The sequence below is a fragment of the Periophthalmus magnuspinnatus genome, chromosome 6 (assembly GCF_009829125.3).
Source record: "Periophthalmus magnuspinnatus isolate fPerMag1 chromosome 6, fPerMag1.2.pri, whole genome shotgun sequence".
In the NCBI taxonomy this organism is placed as follows: Eukaryota; Metazoa; Chordata; class Actinopteri; order Gobiiformes; family Gobiidae; genus Periophthalmus; species Periophthalmus magnuspinnatus.
Genome location: NC_047131.1, coordinates 10,052,757 through 10,071,437, shown reverse-complemented (window position 1 = coordinate 10,071,437; position 18,681 = coordinate 10,052,757). Strand labels below are relative to the sequence as shown.

General features: G+C 41.1%; 2 protein-coding genes across 2 annotated transcripts in view; both read right to left on the bottom strand.

Moving 5' to 3' along the window:
* Positions 1-735: 735 nt before the first annotated feature.
* Positions 736-13,103, bottom strand: LOC117372400 (fibroblast growth factor receptor substrate 2-like). Its single transcript, XM_055222644.1, has 7 exons — positions 12,702-13,103; positions 11,398-11,487; positions 9,457-9,547; positions 6,591-6,777; positions 4,379-4,522; positions 3,964-4,124; positions 736-2,330 (listed from the first exon to the last, which is right to left on the bottom strand). The coding sequence occupies exons 3-7, from the start codon at positions 9,520-9,522 to the stop codon at positions 1,287-1,289; spliced, it is 1,602 nt and encodes a 533-aa protein (XP_055078619.1). The 5' UTR covers positions 9,523-9,547; positions 11,398-11,487; positions 12,702-13,103; the 3' UTR covers positions 736-1,286.
* Positions 13,104-16,927: 3,824 nt separating this feature from the next.
* Positions 16,928-18,681, bottom strand: part of LOC117372525 (receptor-type tyrosine-protein phosphatase beta-like) — a 36,065-nt gene continuing 34,311 nt past the window's right edge. The window contains exons 29-32 of the mRNA XM_033968343.2: positions 18,160-18,323; positions 17,944-18,079; positions 17,303-17,420; positions 16,928-17,175 (exon numbers count right to left, since the gene is read on the bottom strand). Coding sequence (XP_033824234.2) covers positions 17,153-17,175; positions 17,303-17,420; positions 17,944-18,079; positions 18,160-18,323 — 441 coding nt within the window. The 3' untranslated portion in view covers positions 16,928-17,152. The remainder of the gene's footprint in view (positions 17,176-17,302; positions 17,421-17,943; positions 18,080-18,159; positions 18,324-18,681) is intronic.

Sequence of the window (18,681 nt, the reverse complement as noted above, 5' to 3'; positions counted from 1 at the left end):
TGGAGGAATGTTCAGCAGTTACAGTAGATACAAAATGGATTTAAATAGCACATTTTCAGGAGCCTGTGATCAATCCGAGCATTCATGGTCCTGTTTAGGAGTTTGATTTTCAATAAAAAGGTGAGAGTGACTAACTGAAAAGCTAATGCTCGCTTGTGACCGTAATGTTATTTGAGAGGAACTTGTTTAACAGCACAGATCAGTTCACCTGTTGTAGTTTCAGTTAAGTCAGCTCTTTATGTTCAGAGTGTGTTCAAATAAAACTCAAATTAAAGTCTAACTTGAGCAACAGAATTAATACCATTATCATCCAAAGAGGGCACCTGGACATATTACCATTTAATTTGCAGAAACAATGTTTTTGATAACCTCACCCAGTTTGGGAACCAATGCTGCAATTTTAAAAAGGTTTTACAATCACAAATGAACCTGGGTTGAGCCTTAACCTGCAGATCAAGCACACATTTATGGAAAACTGTCCTGTGGGAGCACAGTTTAGTGCCCAGGAGAGATCGTTAGATTACTCAAACATGCATGGTGATGTCTAAAAACCTCTTCAGGAATTTTGATGAGGGAACATTATAACAGGTTAGAAAGCTCCAAAGAGTCAATTTGGCAGAATACCCTCTTTTCAAAATCAGGTACTGGCCCTTTAAGAAATAAATCACCATACACAGACACCAACCCCAGTCACTGCGTCACACAAATAAAGACAAAAGTGATTTTTTTTTTTCATTTTTTCCGAAGTACAAATAAAAATGAGCATTTATTGTGGCGAGTTTTACAGTTGTACCGTGACACAGCAGCGTGAGTATAAAAGATATAACTGGAATGATCATTATTATTAATACTGTCGAGTACCTTTCACCTTTGACCCCAAAACATGAACCTAAAATCAGAGAAAACGTCCGAGGAGGTGGAGTCCGGCGCTCCGAGAGTCCGAGGAGCGAGCAGCACCCAAACACGATTGGACACTTCATAGAGGGGGAGGGAGAGAAAGAAGAGGGGGCAGGAGAGAGAGGAGGTGAGAGAGGAGGAGAGAGAGGAGGAAAAGGCACATTTCTGAAGAGTCCTGTTTTTTGGAGCATCGTCGTTTTTGTACCAAACTCATGATTTACTCTGCTGCCCCCTGGAGGTGACGTTGTGCTTCGTTTTACATCGTACTGCCCCCTGCAGATGAAGTGTCCAAACTGCAGTGCTGCCATAGTGCTCTTGGTCCCACCCCCATGTCCTTAGGCCACACCCCCCGCAGAGACTGAGACCTGGCCTATACCTGTGGTCTAGCCTCAGGCCGTGGCCTTTGTGGGCAGCTCGGTGCTGTTGTGCCGAGTCTTCCTTGCGGTGCCGTCGTCCTTGGGGCGGGCCTTCTGCAAAGACGACATGGCGGCCGTTCGCTGGATGTCGATGAGGGCATACAGCTCGGTTCTGCGAGTGGGCGTGCCAGGGGCGGGGGAGGTGGGTGTGCGCGGCGTGGGCGGGCTGTGGTTTGTGTCCGTCTCCACCTCCACGTAGTTGAGGGTCTGTCCCTCCAGGGGGCGTCTGATGTCAAAGTTAAAGACGGTGGGAGCGTCAGCTGCACGACGCGAACGCAGAGCCACGTGAGCACTCAGAGGAGCCGTCACGTTCTCCGTGTTCACGTAACAGTGTGCGCTGTGCGACACCGCACTGAGTGGCGCTGGACTGTAGAGGGCGCTGTGCGGTGCGCAGCTGAAGCCGTTGAGGGCGGAGGGCGGCTCCTCCGGCCGAGCTCGAGCCTCCCACACCGGAGGTAGAGGAGGCAGATTCTCATAGTCCAACAGCGCCGTGCGCCGCAAAGCCGAGTTATTCACGTTTGGGTCAGGGGTTAGGGGCGGTGGCCTGTGGCGCCGAGAGGCGGGGCCACAGGAGGCGGAGCCGTTGGGCTGAGTCCCCGCCTCCTCTACCATACCAGCCTCCGATTGGTCCTTGTCCAGTTTGTCTGTCTCTGATTGGTCCTTTTGTCTCTGCTGCTCCATCTGCTGCCGCTGCACTGGCGTAGGCCCCAGGACGAAGCGGACGGCTGCGCCCTCCATCTGCACCACGGGCTCCGGGGCGGGCACAGGCGTGGGTACGGTGGGCACAGAGGCGGGTACAGCCATGGGTACAGAGGCGGGCACATCCATGGGTACAGAGGCAGGCACAGCCATGGGTACAGGAGGGGGAGAGGAGGGAGTGGGGGGCACAGGAGGTGCTCGGGGCGGGGGAGGAGGTGTTGGGGGACAGGAGGGAGACGTGGGACTCTCCAGGTGAGTGATGACGGTCAGGGGACTGGACGTCTCCTCCAGCCCCGCCGTGTTCACATATGTGTGCACCTGCAAACGGAGAGGGGAGAGTTAGTACAGATAGAACAGATACTACAAACACTAATACCACTACTAAGAACACCAACTACTTACTATACACCGCGTTCCAAATTATTATGCAAATTGTGTTTAAATGTCATTAAGGTACAAATGTTTTGTTTTCCAGTGAAACTCATGGATTGTATTGTGTCTCAGGGCTCTTTGGGTCAGTGAAATCGATCTCAGACACCTGTGCCAGTTAGCCAGGAAGTCCAATTAAAGGAAAAACTACCGTACTTCAGAAAGATGTTCCACATTATCAAACAAAACACCATTATCAAGCAATATGGGAAAGAAAAAGTATTTCTAGTGGCAAAAATCGTAAAATAGTTGAATATCTTGGACAAGGTATGAGAACTTTAGATATTTCATAAAAACTTAAGCATGATCATCGTACTATTAACAGATTTGTAGCTGATTCAGAACACACACGGATTCATGCAGATAAAAGCACAATGAGGAAGGTTTCTGCCAGACAAATACATCGGATTAAGAGCAGCTGCTAAAATTCCATTACAAAGGAGAAAATAGGTATTTAAAGCTGCTGGAGCCTCTGGACTCCCACGAACATCAAGGTGTAGGATCCTCCAGGGGCTTACAGTTATGCATAAACCCTCAATTTGGCCACCCTTAACCAAGGCTCACAAGCAGAAATGGCTCCAGTGGGCCCAAAAATACAGGAAGACAAATTTTCAAACAGTCTTGTTCACTGATGAGAGCCGGGCAACCCTGAATGGTACAGATGGATGGAGTGGTGGATGGTGACCATGACCATGCCCCAACAAGGCTGCAACGTCAGCAAGGAGGTGGAAGAGTCATATTTTTGGCCAGAGAGAGAGCTGGTCGGCCCCTTTAGGGTCCCTGAAGGTGTGAAAATGACCTGTGTAAAGTATGTGGAGTTTCTGACTGACCATGTTCTTCCATGGTACAAAAAGAAGAACTGTGCTTTCTGTAGCAAAATCATCTTCATGCCTGACAATGCACCATCTCATGCTGTAAGGAACACCTCTGCATCATTGGCTACTATGGGCAGAAAAGAAGAGAAACTCATGGTATGTCCCTCATCCTCCGCTGACCTCAACCCTATTGAGAAGCTTTGGAGCATCCTCAAGTGAAAGATCTATGAGGGCAGGAGGCAGCTCACATCCAAACAGCAGCTCTGGGAGGCTATTCTGACATACTGCAAAAAAAATTCAAGCAGAAACTGCACAAACTCATAAGTTCAAAAAATTGTGAAGCTCCTATCAAATAATGGGCTCTATGATAAAATGTAACTTAAGCTATTTCAACCAAAACAGCTTAAGAGCTCTTGATTTCAGTGATATGGTAATGCCATTTTCAGCTGTTTACAACAACACGGTTTGAAACTCTAATAAATTGGAACAGTGCATTTTAAGTGTTTTATTGCAGAAAAAATACTGCTATCATTGGGATGTTTGTTGAATAACATTCAAATTGTACTCTAAAGGGTGATGACTTGAAAATTATGATGACTTATTTATATTGCCAATTTGGGAAAATCTGAGAAAAATATAATTTGCATAATAATAAGGAGGGGTAGTGACTAACACTACAAAAGTATAAAGAGTACAGTAGGATGTACCTGGTCGTCGGACACGAGGAGAGGGTGTGTGGACTCCTCGCCCACAGAGGGCAGACGGGTGCTGGCCACAGACGGGTGCCGCGTCGACGGGTGAGACGTGTCACCCACCGATGGGAGACGGGTGACACCATTAGGCACTGTGGGCACAGAGTATCCTGGAGCTGAGAGAGACACAGGGGGGAGAAAGAGAGAGGAAGACACAGAGAGAGAGAGAGAGAGAGAGAGAGAGAAAGAGAGAGGGGGGGGTTAGAAACATATTACTGTTCCTCTATCAGTGAGGTCCAATCTACAACCACACCACAACATCTGCAGATTAACAAGAGACATTGGACCTGCCCCAGCTCAGTCTAATATTACAGGAATAAAGGATGGGAGGGCATCTGACACACAGGACAGGGACACAGTAGTGCTGTACCTGCTGGAGTGTTGGTGTGCAGCGCCCCCTGGTGGGTGGGCTCCAGTACTGCCTCCTCCACCACACTGATGCTGTGGCTGTGCATCACCTCCTGCAGCAGGTTAAAGATCTCCTCGGCTCGGGCGCATTTGAACGCAAAGATCCCTGAAGAAAACAGATAGAGGTCAGTGAGGAGGGTCAGAGGTCAAAGAACTGAGAAACACATTTCTCAATCTTAGACACAAGTTTAGAGGAAAGAGCAAACTCACATCTTATTTCTAGTTTTATTATTTCTTGTATGTTATATTCTTATTTTCTTTTACTTATTTCTATTTTCAAACTTTCAGGGCTCACTGTGTAACCAGGAAAACTTTCCATTAATTTTTATCATAGACTTTTCCACATTTCAAATATTAAGAGTCTGAAAGCTACGACAGAATAATCAGCTGTGTGGATACTACTGTCCATAAGGCAGATCCAAAAAATATATCAAATAGTGAAATATTTTAATAACTTGGCATTTTATGAAGTTTCAAAAACAGTTTAAAACCAATGATGATATGTTATTTATCAATAATTCAAATACTACGGTCCAGTACACTGTATGAAATGCAATTAAATTTTTAAATCGTGAGAACTGTAAATATTACAAATAGATGTTTTGTAAAAAACATATGATCAGGTCAGAAGATCACACACCAATGAGCTCAGGCCACTGAAATTAACATGACGCCTCTTGGACCCATTTCGGGGCTCATTTTGGGCTCATCTACAGACCTGAGTGCACTGCCATGGTGAATGGTCACTGTTGAGCTCCACATTTCTCACTGAGAAAAGCTGCACTCAAACATATGATCGTCCCCTGGTGGAGAGACCAAGGCTGTGCAGGTCTGACAGTAACTGCAGTGTGTTTTAAACCCACTGCTGCTTAACTCCTCACTCCCTGTTCAGAGAGGGTCAGAGGGAAGGACACGAGACACAGGACAGACCAGACGAACACATCTGGACCAGACGGGGGACTTAAACATGGATTAGAACCAGGACTACAACCAGGATTAGTTACTTTGGTGTCACATCACACTAGTCACTTACCATCCAGAGTCATCGTCAGAAGCACAAACAGAGATACATTTTAAACAGAAATAGAACAGAAACATCAACAGCGTTCGTTAATGCCGTGGTTGCCATGGTTGTGGTTGGCTCCTCCTGTGGCTGACTGGCACGCAGTTGTTGTTTTGTTTTTTATCTTAAATTTTTAACTTAACATTTGGGGATTTTGGCCAACGAAGAAGTGCAGCATGTGCAGTTGCAGGAATACAAGTTCAAGACTATTGAATTATGTATTTTGAGCAGTTCTAAATCCATGACGATGCTGTTTGAAGCTAGCTATGCTAACCAGTTAGCTCTGATATGCGACAGACTTTCTACACTAAATATGGCAGAAGATGTGATGTCACATCTCATCACCGACCAAAACAACAGACCCTGGCGCCCTCTGGAGGCTGCTGTGATACTGCAGGACACAAGGGAGGAACACTTTTGTCCTGAGGGCTGTTACTCACCTCAAACTGCCCTGATGACTTGACCTGTTTAGCTGTGTTGACTTTTGTTTGAGCTCTTCTGCTAACTGCACTCACAAGACAACACCTGCAGGGAAGTTCATGCAAACTCTACTATTTATGCAGAACAAAAGTACTAGGAAACAATGTATTTATATAAAGACAGATTAACCCTTTAAGGACTGAGCACACTATGGGCCAGTATAGCTTACCTAGACCTAGACTTTTATTCTTTTTTTAGCCATAAAAATCATCTTAAACGAAGTATCAGAATTTACTGCATTTTTTCACACAACTACTTCTATTTTACTCATCCATCCGTATTTTTTCTTTTACGCATTGAATAAATGACTGGGAAAATCCCCGCAGCCCCCGCGCTCTCATTCGTCACCTTCGAGGGACAACAGAGGCAGATTACAGTAATGACGGTAAAATATTTATATAGCCCCATGTCTCCGCTTTGAGACGCCGTTTGAATTTACATGAGAGCACGACTGGGTGCGGAGTTACGGTGCTGGAAAGTCCGCAACCGCGCTCTATCGGCGACGATAGGATCCGACGCTATAGGGTTAAGACTCCATCAACCAATTAATTGACTTAAAGACCACAGCTCTAGATCACTGTATTGTTTTGTATTTTATTAATAACTAGGTAAATATTAGAACAGTTTTTACCTTGCCCGGTCTGACAACGGCGTCCTGATTCGAAGCTGAACAGGTTGGAGTCGTATCCATAACGACGCAGGCACAGATACGGCCACCGCACGTCATCGCGGCGATGAGTATGCAGCACAAGCTCCGCCTCAGTCAGCTCCATCACACCACACCCGAGCTCGTTCCCATCGTCGTCCACGTTTATCACCTGAAAACAAAACACGCATGTAAACAACCTGTATGTAAACAACCTATATGTAAACAAACAAACACCACACATTCACATTATCACACAAAGTAAGTTAATTATAATCACATTTTAATCGAAATTCAGTCCTGACCAATGGTGAAAGATCAGCTTGGGTGTTATTTGTTTGTTTTGTGTGTCTCCGTGTGTGTTTCTGTGCGTGCGCATGTATCTGTGCGTGTCTCTAAAGCATGTTGAAGTTGATGAAAGAAATAGAGAGTGAGAAGGGTGAACTCACGTGAAAAAATGAACAAAGGAGATATGAAGATAAAATTTTAAATAATAGTGAAAAAAGTGCAACGTGTTTTTAAAGGAGAAGTCCACAGCCATTTAAAGGAGAGGTCCACAGCCTGTCCTGTGTTAGTAAAGGAGCAGATTAAAAATAATTAAATCTATATTCATGTTTTGTTTTTTTTAATCAAATTGAAAATCATGACTGATCAATATGACCAAAATCAATTTTAGAGACGGACTTATATACCGGGCCAATATTCAGACTCTTTTGCGTATAGGGTATCGGTAATCTCCATCACAGGCCTATATTTTGGTTTAGGCAATCTGGTGCCTAGAACACACACAAGGCTTAATTTTAACACTTAAATACAAAGAGAACTGCATTAAATGTGACACACAGCTCTCTAGGGATTTGTGGTTAAAAAAAAAGGCTGTGGGTCAGTTTGTTGTTTAAATGACATCAGTTGGGGACAAGAATCAATATCCGTCCAACATACCAACAAAGCTCATTGGCCATCAGCTGCTCTGTATTCTAAACAATCAGTATCAGCCATAAAAAAAAAACGTATCAGTTGATCTCTAATCAATATGCCCTAAAAAAATAAGTCAACAAACACTACATAGGGGAGGGTATCATTAAGAAGTTACGATATGATATCTGGATACTGTGCACTTTCAATTCGATACGGTTCAGTTAAAAATAAAGTCTTTGTTAAACCACAACCTGTGCACAGTTGTTTCTGCTGTTTATTTACTTGAGCAGAATGATTTTTAACAATATTGTAGAATTTGAATAGTTTTTGTGGTTTAAATCTGCTCTTGGGTTTTTGTGTCAGAGGCTTAAATTTGTTTCAATATTATCGTCATCTATATTTACGAAACATCAAACTTCGTGGGGCAACAGTGGCTCAGTGGTTAGAGTGTTGGTTCCCCAACCCGAAGGTCGGAGGATTGAGTCCCGCTCGGACCAAGTTCTGTCGTTGTGTCCTTAGGCAAGACACTTCACCCAGTATGCAAAGTATTGCCTAGTATGAAAGTGGTGTGTGCGTGAATGATAGGTGGTCAGTCAGTCAGCCCCAGGGCAGCTGTGGCTGCTATAGTAGCTCACCATCAAGTGTGAAAATGAATGAATAATGACTATAGTGTAGCGCTTTGACAAGCCTGTAAAGCGCATTACAAGTGTAAGCCATTATTATTATTAAAAAAGTACTCAAAACAGCGGCTCATGATATCGATACTCTATCATCAAATTCAACATACACATGACATATTCATGTCAAACACCACAAACAGGGCTGGATGTCTGAAATCATAGCACAGACATTTTTCCGATTAGACTTAAATATTACACAATTTTTCAATCTATTTTACAATGTTTGGCCAGCTTGACTGTTGTAAAGTGCTCTATAAATAAACGTTGATTGATTGATTGATTTTGTTTCGTCATCACAAACATACCTGGAATTTCCCATCTCTACTGAACTAAAGGTAAAAGCTGTTAACTTGAAAACTACCACTTCATGACATCACAAAGCGGACAGAATAATAAAGACTTACTCAACCATGTGAATGAAACAAAACAGAACTCCAGGTATGTTTCTGAGGAGGTAACACCATTATAACATGGCTTAAAGCTCACAAAGTCAGTTTTGTGCAATATAGGACCTTTAACCAACACTGATCAGAGTTTTGCGCGGGCACAAACTTTGGTCACATCTTTTTGGCTAAAATCTGCCTGACAAAATGGCCCCAAAATATCACTTAGATCTGGTCCCCTGCTCCTCACAGGTTTAACCTAAGCCAGGATCCTGATCAGGACTACTCATCTGGACCATAGAGTGACAACTAATTTAATCTTGTTCAGTGTCCTGGGTGTTTTGAAAGGCGCTTATAAATAAAATGCATTATTATTATTATTATTATTATTATAAATGGACATGGAATATGAATGGACCGCCATGTTCAAAATAGGAAGTGAGCATGAGCGTGCTTCCGGCTCCATTGACTCAGTTTAAATGGAAAACTGTAACCTCTCTCTCTATAACTGCTGCTGTCAGGCTTCTCATTTTGGTCTTAAATATTCATGTTTGTATAATAACAGACAAATCAGGTGGCTTCTTTCCCCAAGGTCACTCCTGCTAGCATTAGCAACAGACTTGATTGACAGCATTGCTAAATGCCTGCTCCCTGCCAAACAAGCAGTGCATTACCTTCAACAGCCTCGCTCCAGATTGGCTCTTTAGTTGCTATGATACTTGTGGTCAGAATTCCTAATATGCAACTCGGCTCCAAATTTGCTCCTATAACTGCTAGCTTCAATGAGCTTCAATTCACTGGAGCCGAACTCTATGGGTGACGTCACACTCACTTAGTTCACTTCTTTTTATCTGGACCTTATGAACTTACCTTGAATTTGCTCTGATGATTATCTGGGATGGACTCTTTCTCTGGACAGCTTAAACAGCCACCCATGGTTCTTCACAGCACCATCTGATGTCTGCAAATAGCAAGAGAAACTGTTAGGCACAAAACAAGAACAAGAATGTTTCTGTTTTATTTTCAAATCATATCCCGTATTTTCTGGACTATAAGTTACACTTTTTTCATAGTTTGTCTGGGGGTGCAACTTATACTCAGACGCGACTTATATGTGAAATTATTAAAATATATCATTTCACATCTTCATTATGGTCACACCTGCGTGAGGGCACTCTAGGCTTGTGTACCAGTATAACAGCCACGAGTAAGCGGCTGTCATACTGTCATACTTCATCTACTTCCAGAAGAGACGGAGTTGTTCAGAAGCGACACCGAGGATGAAGAATTCAATAGATTTAGTGATTTGGAGTGAGATCGAGAGTAAACTTGTTAGCTTGTTTTTTATGCTTTAGTTATTGGATTAACTGTTAATATCTTATGTTAACATACCAGACATGTATTCAGTTTGCTGTCTATGCTTTATGTACGCGTATATGAATGTGTTAGGGATCAGTTGATTATACATGTTACAGTTCACTTGTTTGACCATTAGATGGCGGTGGTGTATTTGTAATACCTGTAAAAAAATGTATTTGACTTATTTTCTTTAATACATTTCATATTTAATTTCCACCTTATTGATTTCCCCTTCATTTATAAGACCATAAAGGTGATAATTTTTCATTTGGAACAATATTGTAAATGTTCAGTTTATCCTAAGTCTAGTTAAAGGTTAAGAAAAATATGTCCCGTTTTCCGGTTCAGCCTTTTAGATTAATGTGAAGTCTTACCCGACAGAGCACTATTTAAGAAACAATTGAGAAATAAAATATTAAGTTTTCGGTTCACCGGTTTGTTTACTAGCAGGCCAAAGTGGTGTGTATATTTTCCATTCATTCATATGCAGTTTTGTGTGTATATGTAATATGAGCCAGCGCTTATTTTATATTTGATGTGTTTGCTAGTTCTAAGGTTTGAACTGTGATGAAGAAGTAAGACCACAGTAAACATCAGTGAAAAGAACCCACATCTCTCGTGTTTGTGGACAAGCTGGCATATGTTACATTAGTGTAGCGTATCTGATTAACTGTTAATATCTTACGGAAACATACCAGACACATATTCAGTTCGTTGTCTATGTGTTATGTTAGTTACTGCTATTCAGCCTGTTGTTCTCTATTTTGTTATTACTATAACTTGCCTTTAAAGATAAAATGTTTGTTCTTTATCTTGGATTTTGTAAAATAAATTTCCCCAAAAACATGCAACTTATACATGTTTTTTTTCTTCATTATTACAATTTTTTTTTGCTGGTGCGACGTACTCCAGAACAAGGTATAGTCTGGAAAATACGGTGTGTGTCTGTGTGCATATAGTTATATATATATATAATTATATATTAGCGCAACATTTTTTTCTTTGTAAACGTGGCATCAGTGGAAGAAATTAGTTTCAATATCATTGTTTATGGTCTATATTTACTTCAGCAATATATATCAAACTTTAAATGTGTTATTGTGATACTGGGAAATTCAGGGTAATTTTTGGTCTATATGATCATACATAAGCCGTAAAAGTTTAAATTAATAACTTGTCTGACTCATTACAGACGCGAACTAATGACTTAAGTGTTTCATTCGGATGTTTATTTATTGCAGCTCGTGATTTTTAACAAAATTATTTTTTGTAGTTTAAATTTGCTCTTGGGTTTTTGCGTCAGTGGCATAAATTAGCTTCAATATTATCGATTACCGTCTATATTTATTACAGCAATTCTAGATTTATTGTCATGCCAGGCCTACTGAACACAAAGACATTACAGATGGTGACGTCTTTATTTAAAGTGCTCTGGACAGTTGTTGTTCAGACCTAAATCGAGCCTCCAGTTGCTCCGGTTCCATCTTCAGAGTCGCACAGAACGACATTATTTTGGTCCAAACTCATCAACGGCTCTTCGGTCTGAGGAGAGAGACAAGACATGTCATGTTCATAAAATCAACACCTTTTTGATTTTGAACAAAAATTGTATTAAAAATTGAGAAAAAAATCAGGATCATATTTTTGTCTTACTGATCAGCCCTACTTCTATTCTCGTATAGATTAAAAGGTCCTATATCACGTAAAACTGACTCTTGTGAGCTTTAAGCCAAGTTATGTTACCTCCTCAAAAACATACCTGGAGTTTTGTGTGTTTCATTCACATATGATTGAGTAACCCTTTATTATTAATCTGTACATCTCCAAAGCTCCAATGCTCTGTTCCACCTTGTGATGTCATGAAGTGGCAGTTTAAGTTAACAGCTCCTTTTACCTTTAGTTCAGTAGAGGTTGGCAATTCCAGAGCTAAAATCATCCAAATAATTCTAGTGAACGTATACAGAGTTTAAAAACATAGTGGAGCACTTCTTGTATTACCACATGACATCACAAGGTGGAAGAGGGTGTTTTCTGTTTGAGAGAAGAACTCTGTCTGAATATCCAGGGTTTGTGTGTTAAACATGTGTACATAAAACAAAACACAACTTCAGGTATGTTTGTGATGAGGAAACATTATAAGATAGATTAGAAAATAGAGCAAAATGGGCCATTTAAAGAAACAAAATGACAAACATCAAACTAAAAAATAAATCTAAGCAATAGATGGATATGACATATTATTACGATGAGACTATAATTACAATCACTATTCCGCCTAGACTAAATCAGGAAAACGAGTTAAAGTTGTAAAAATATAAAATACTATTGTTTATTTACTATCCTGGCGCTTAAAAAATATGTAAACACGACTAAAATACCCACAAAGAATGTTACGAATACTGTATGAGCCTAGTTTTAGATCATTTTAGTCAGTGTTTTTTGATCCAAGGCGAAACCAGGAATTGTGAACCAAGTTTTGAACCAGAACTAAACCAGGATTGAACTATAGAATCAACAGAACTTTAACACAAGCTTTAAACTTAAAAAAAACTTAGATTTGAAGCAGAATTTGTGCGTTTGTATCGCGTTAAAGCGGAGAAAAGTGTTGGATCCGTGTTGATTGGCTGAGTTTGGGGCTGAGAGTGTAATGGCAGCTGACCTCTCGCTAACTTGAATAAGCTAACTGTGATTTGGCTCTCTAATTAGCTTTCACCGCATTCCCATAGGACTCTTGGCTCCCACCGCGTCTCAAATACCTCCACAACTGTCCTCACGCGTCTGCGCTGGTGTCCCCGATCCAAATGTCCAAGTCTCCGCGCATTCACACACTTTTTCAGCTCCTGGTGGGTGAAAGTAAACCCAAAGCGATCCACAGCTAGCCGCAGTTAGCTACAGCAGCCGAGGCTCCACCATCTTTCCGCGGCGCCAAAAAAAACAATTCTTTCAAAGGTGTTCACGGCTCATTTTCGCTCAAATAAAGCCACAAGTCGCAGTTAAAATCCATGAACAGTCATTTCTGCTTGTGTACGTGCTGAAACGTGGCGTCCGTGTGTGTTTTTAAGGCCGAAAATCAAAGTTTGAAGCGCTTTTCTGCCGCTAGTCTCCGAGAGTTACGACCAGCGTTTTGCCACTACCCGATTTGCGTCAAAAGTTGTGTGCGCATGCGTAGTTTCGGCTGCCATATTGACAACGGAAACTCTACACGGACAAATGTTGTTGAAACGTTGTTTGATATATTTATTTTATTAATACATTTGCAGTGTAGTTGAAAATGTTGACTTTATTTTTGACGTGAATAAACAACAATGTATTATAGAGACAAGCATATTAAGACTAAACGAAGTAAAGTATAAAGAAAAGCATTATTAAAAGCGGTGTGTATAGGAATCTATGGGAATTTTCGCATAGCTTCGCATAGCTTCGCATCCGCATTGGACAAACGTTGGAAATACAGCTTTATTTGTTGTTATTTAGAAAACGCCTTCCTTATACATCAAATAAGAGTTTAAGTAAAGATGAGACGCCATCTGGGGGTTTGTTTTGTATTGTTTGGAGAAAAAAGAGCAGTGAGACGCATCAGGCAGCAACTTTTCTTTCCAATGTGGTAAAAGCTGCAGGGAGGAAGGGCGCATGCGCAGGACGTGTGGTTTGGGAGGGACATGAGTAACAAAAGTAATGGTATGTCAGTCATCCTAAAAGCTTAAAATTAAATCTTTTATTGAGACATCCGCAGAAATGAGTCATATTCTAAAGGCTTAAGGGGCAAAACAGTGAAACTCTAAACCAAACCTGGATACAATCAGGCCCAATATCATTTATTAAAAGAGACTTACATTACACCAAATACTAAACTTCAAACACTACTACTACTACAATAACTACTACTACTTCTAAATGTTCTTCAAACTTTTTGCTACTTCTAATACTACTACTACTACTACTACTACTACTACTACTACTACTACTACTACTTCTACTACTACTATTATTACTACTAGTAGTACAACTGGTAGTATTACTGCTGCTGCCTCCTTCACTGTTATACAGAGTATTAAAGTATAATTACTTCCCTGTAATTATAAATATTCTCATAGAAATTAACAAAATGTACATGCTTCTTTCTCTTATGCCTATTTAGATTCTGATGATAATCCATTTGATCTGTAATAGTTTTTAAATGTAATGTTTTAGGCAGTAACCAAGTCATTAGTCCTGGTTTAGTCCTAGTTCATACCCGGTTTAGTGCTGGTTTAGCCCTGGTTTAGTCCTAGTTCAGTCCTGCTTTGGTCCTAGTTTAGCCCTGATTCAGTCCTAGTTTAGTCCTGCTTTATTCTTGGTTTAGCCCTGGTTTAGTACTGGTTCAATCTTGGTTCATTCCTGGTTCATTCCTGGTTTTGTCCTGGTTTAGTTCTGGTTTACCCTTGGTTCTGTCCTGGTTTAGTCCTGTTTTTCCCTTTTCCAATTATTGATATTCTTTTGCTGTTGTGTTCATTTTAATCATTTCTTTTACACAGTGGTTTAGTAAAAGTGTGTACTGTGAGTAAGTTCTTGTAGTAAACCTATAATAAGCCTGTAGAAAACTGTAGTAAAGCCTGTAGCTTGGTTTAGATTTGGTTTAGTCCTGGTTTGTAGCCTGTAGTAAACCTGTAGTAAGCATGTAGTAAACCTGTAGTAAGCATGTAGTAAACCTGTAGTAAACCTGTAGTAAACCTGTAGTAAACCTATAGTGAAGGTGTAGTAAATGTGTAGTCAATGTGTTGAAACATGTAAAAATATTGTACATAAACGTATAAGTGTGTAGTAAACCAGTACTAAACATATAGTAAACCTGTAGTAACTCCATGGTAATGCTGTAGTAAATATGTAGTAAATCTGTAGTAAACATATAGTAAACCTGTAGTAAACTTGTAATAAACCTACAGTAAACATATAGAATAAGTGTAGTAGGCCTGTAGTAAACTTGTAGTAAACCCATAGTGAACGTGTAGTAAACGTGTAGTAAACATTTAGTAAATGTATAGTAAAGGTTGTGCTGACTCAGCCCTGAGCGTCTTGTGAAATAACAGTCAAACATGCTTTTGTTGCGACTCCCACACGAATGAGTCAGGCTCAGACAGAAGGGAGAGTCCACAGTCTGAGCTCTTACCAGTACTCTTGTTTCTAATGTTTCAGATCTGTCGCTCACAAACTATTTGAACTTTTAAATGCCCTATATTACATGAAAATGACTCTTGTGAGCTTTATGCAGCATTATAATCATGTTATAATGCTGTTTCCTCACCCAAAACATACCTGGAGTTGTGTTTTGTTTCATTCACACATGTTTGAGAAACCCATTATTATTAGTCTGTCTACATCTCCCAAGCTCAGAATGCTCTCTTTCCCCTTGTGATGTCATGTAGTGGTAGTTTTCAAGTTAACAGCTCCTTTAAGCTTTAGTTCAATAAAGATTGGCAATTCCAGAGCCAATCATCCAAATGATTCTATTGAAAGTGTATGGAGTTTAAAAACACAGTGGAGCACTTGTATTACGTGACATTGCAAGGTGGAACAGAGATTTTGTTCAGTTTGAGAGAAGAACTCAGCCTAAATATGCAAACATGCAACATGTGTGAATGAAACAAAACGCAACTCCAGGTATGTTTGTGATGACAACATTATAACAGAGTTGTTGTTTGTTTTTTTAAGTGAATATGGACCCTGATCTAATGTAGTTTCTTCATCAAAAACTATCTGGAATTGTGTTTTGTTTAGTAATCCTGTAAGACCTTCCCATATCCCCCATGTGTTAGATGCCCTTCTATCCTAACATATTTGGCTTGCCTCTAGTGCTCAAAACACTCTGTTCCACTCTGTGACATCATAAAGGTCTAGTCTAGCTTTAGTCTTGGTTTAGTCCTGGTTTAGTCCCAGCTTAGTCCATTCCTTGTGACTGAAGTTTTGTGACAGCTCTCTCTGGTGGTGATCAGAGGTGGTTGCAGATATTTAAGCCTGGTTTAGTCCCGTTTAGTCTTGGTTCAATCCTGGTTCAGTCCTGGTTTACACCTGGTTTAAGATAAGATATGCCTTTATTAGTCCCACAGTGGGGAAATTCCAAAAACAGCTGTTCTCGCCCGGTTTTTAACCTGGGACCTTTCGCGTGTGAGGCGAACATATTAACCACTACACTAACAGACCTACTCCTGATGTTAAGTCTTAGTGTAGTTCTTCCTGGCCTGATAAGTTTTGACCGGTTTAGTCCTTGTTTAGATCTTCTTTAGTTCTGGTTTAGATCTTCTTTAGTCCTGGTTTAGATCTTCTTTAGTCTCGGTGTAGTCCTGGTTTAGTGCCCATTTAGTCCTGGTATAGTCCTGGTTCTGTCCTGGTTTAGTGCCCATTTAGTCCTGATTCAGTGCTGGTTTAGTCCTGGTTAAATCTTGATTCAGTCCTGGTCTTAAGTCTTAGTTAAGTTCTTGCTGGCCTGATTAGTCCTTGTCCCATTTAGTCCTTGCTTAGATCTTCTTTGGTCCTGGTTTAGATCTTGTTTAGTCCTGGTTTAGTCCTGGTGTAGTCCTGCTGTAGTCCTGGGTTTAGATCTTGTTTAGTCTTGGTTTAGTCCTGGTATAGTCCTTGTTTATTCCTGGTTTAGATCTTGTTTAGTCCTGGTTTAGATTTGGTTTAGTCCTGATTTAGATCTTGTTTATTCCTGGTTTAGATTTTGTTTAGCCCTTGTTTAGTCTTGGTTTAGACCTTGTTTAGACCTGGTTTAGATTTGGTTTAGATCTGGTTTATTCCTGGTTTAGATCTTGTTTATTCCTGGTTTAGATTTTGTTTAGCCCTTGTTTAGTCTTGGTTTAGACCTTGTTTAGACCTGGTTTAGATTTGGTTTAGATCTGGTTTATTCCTGGTTTAGATCTTGTTTAGTCCTGGTTTAGATCTGGTTTAGTCCTTTAATCTTGGTTTAGTCTTGAGTCTGGTCATTCATTTACATAGAGGCAGTTTTGATTTAATACTGTATTTGTCCAACATACAAAATGATAATATAAATACATTTACATAAATATATATATATAAGACAAATTATTTACAAGATACTTCAGTGCTTTGGCTGTTTGTACAATTCTGGAACAATATCTGTAACATAAATATTATAATGTATTTTGCATTTAGATAAAAATGAAATGTAAAAAGATCCCATGTGTTTCCATGTGGTGGTGGCAGCAAGTCTCTAGCGTCTAGTACAAAGCATTTCTGTGGAGAAAAAGACCATTTTTAGACCTGGTTTACTCCTGGTTCAGTCTTGTTATAGTCCTGGTTTAGTCCTGGTCTAGTTCTGTTATGGCCCTGTTATAGTCCTGGTATAGTTCTAGTTCAGTACCTCTGTGGGGGCTGTAGTGCACGTTCTCATAGATCGGACACAGAACATTTTCCTGCTCTCTAAGTTTTCGAGCTCGGAGAACATCGCGGACGCACTGGTGCAGGTACGAGTACTGGACCTGAGACAGGGCAGAAGACAGGGGTCAGACTGGAGACAGGGGTCAGACTGGAGACAGGGGGTAAGCTCCTATTGCAGTCACAGCTGCCCTGTGGCAGACTGACAGAAGTGAGACTGACAATCTGCACCTTTGGCCCCTCCCACCACACACATTCATAGAAGGCAACGTGGGTGAAGTGTCTTGCCAATGGACACAATGACAATTTACACTAGAGCCACTGTGCTGTTCCCAGTGGTCTCCCATCCAGATCCTGACCATTCCCAGCCCTGGTTAGTAAAACAGACTGACTAGATCAGGCAACAAAAAGGATCTTTGGCCACATAGGAAACAGTAATGAAACTAGTACAGGTTTATCTGGAATGACAAATAAATCTGAATTCAAATAAAGGTGCATTATTTAACATTTATGTTGGGGGGGATCTGCCATCTTCTTGGAAATGTTATTGCTTAGCTTGCCTAGCAGTAGTAACAGTAGTAGTAGTAGTAGTAGTAGTTCTAATAGAATCAATACTTGTAGTAGTACCTCAGTCTGGACCATGTACCCTCTGTGTAGCCTCAGGTCAAACACACAGCCATAGATGTCCACACATTCTGTGGAGTCAAGCTGCTGCAGAACTCTGTCCAGAACAATGAAGGTCCCAGTGCGACCCACTCCAGCACTGTACAAGAGAAAAGATACTATTACTACTACATCTACAATTAATACCGCACTGTAGGCAGAGAAAAGAGTTCTTCTCACCTGCAGTGTACCACTGTAGGTCCAGACCCAGGGCTCCGGTTCACGTAGTCCCTGACAGTCCGGACAAATTGGACCAGGCTCTGCGTGGTCTCTGGGACCCCATGATCCGGCCACACGGTATAATGAAACTGCCTCACGACCCGAGAAGATCCCAGCTGGTCCTCCTGAAGAGTAAGGTTCAGGTTAATGTACATTTTACTGTTCTTGTAGGGAAATGTGTCATGGGTATTTGACCCATCCTTCAGTGTCTCTGGGTTAAACCTGTCAGGAGCTTTGGGACCGATCAGAGTTAGTCTCAGTCAGGACTACATTAGCTGGAGGAGTTAACCTGTTTTGCATGTTTTGGGTTGATGAGGGAAACCAGAGGAAACCCACTCAGACACAGAGTGAACATACAAATTCAACAGAGAGAACATGCAAACTCCACACAGACACAGAGAGAACATGCAAACTCCACGCAGACACAGAAAGAACATGCAAACTCCACACAGACACAGAGAGAACATGCAAACTCCGCACACA

Bases quoted from the DNA above. Each gene is read 5' to 3' on its own strand.
- LOC117372400 (XM_055222644.1), bottom strand. From the start codon at position 9,522: ATGGGTGGCTGTTTAAGCTGTCCAGAGAAAGAGTCCATCCCAGATAAT. The intron at 6,778-9,456 runs GTAAGTTCATAA...TTTTGTTTTCAG, and splicing joins ATCATCAGAGCAAATTCAAG to GTGATAAACGTGGACGACGA. The intron at 4,125-4,378 runs GTACAGCACTAC...TGTCTCTCTCAG, and splicing joins GCACACCAACACTCCAGCAG to CTCCAGGATACTCTGTGCCC.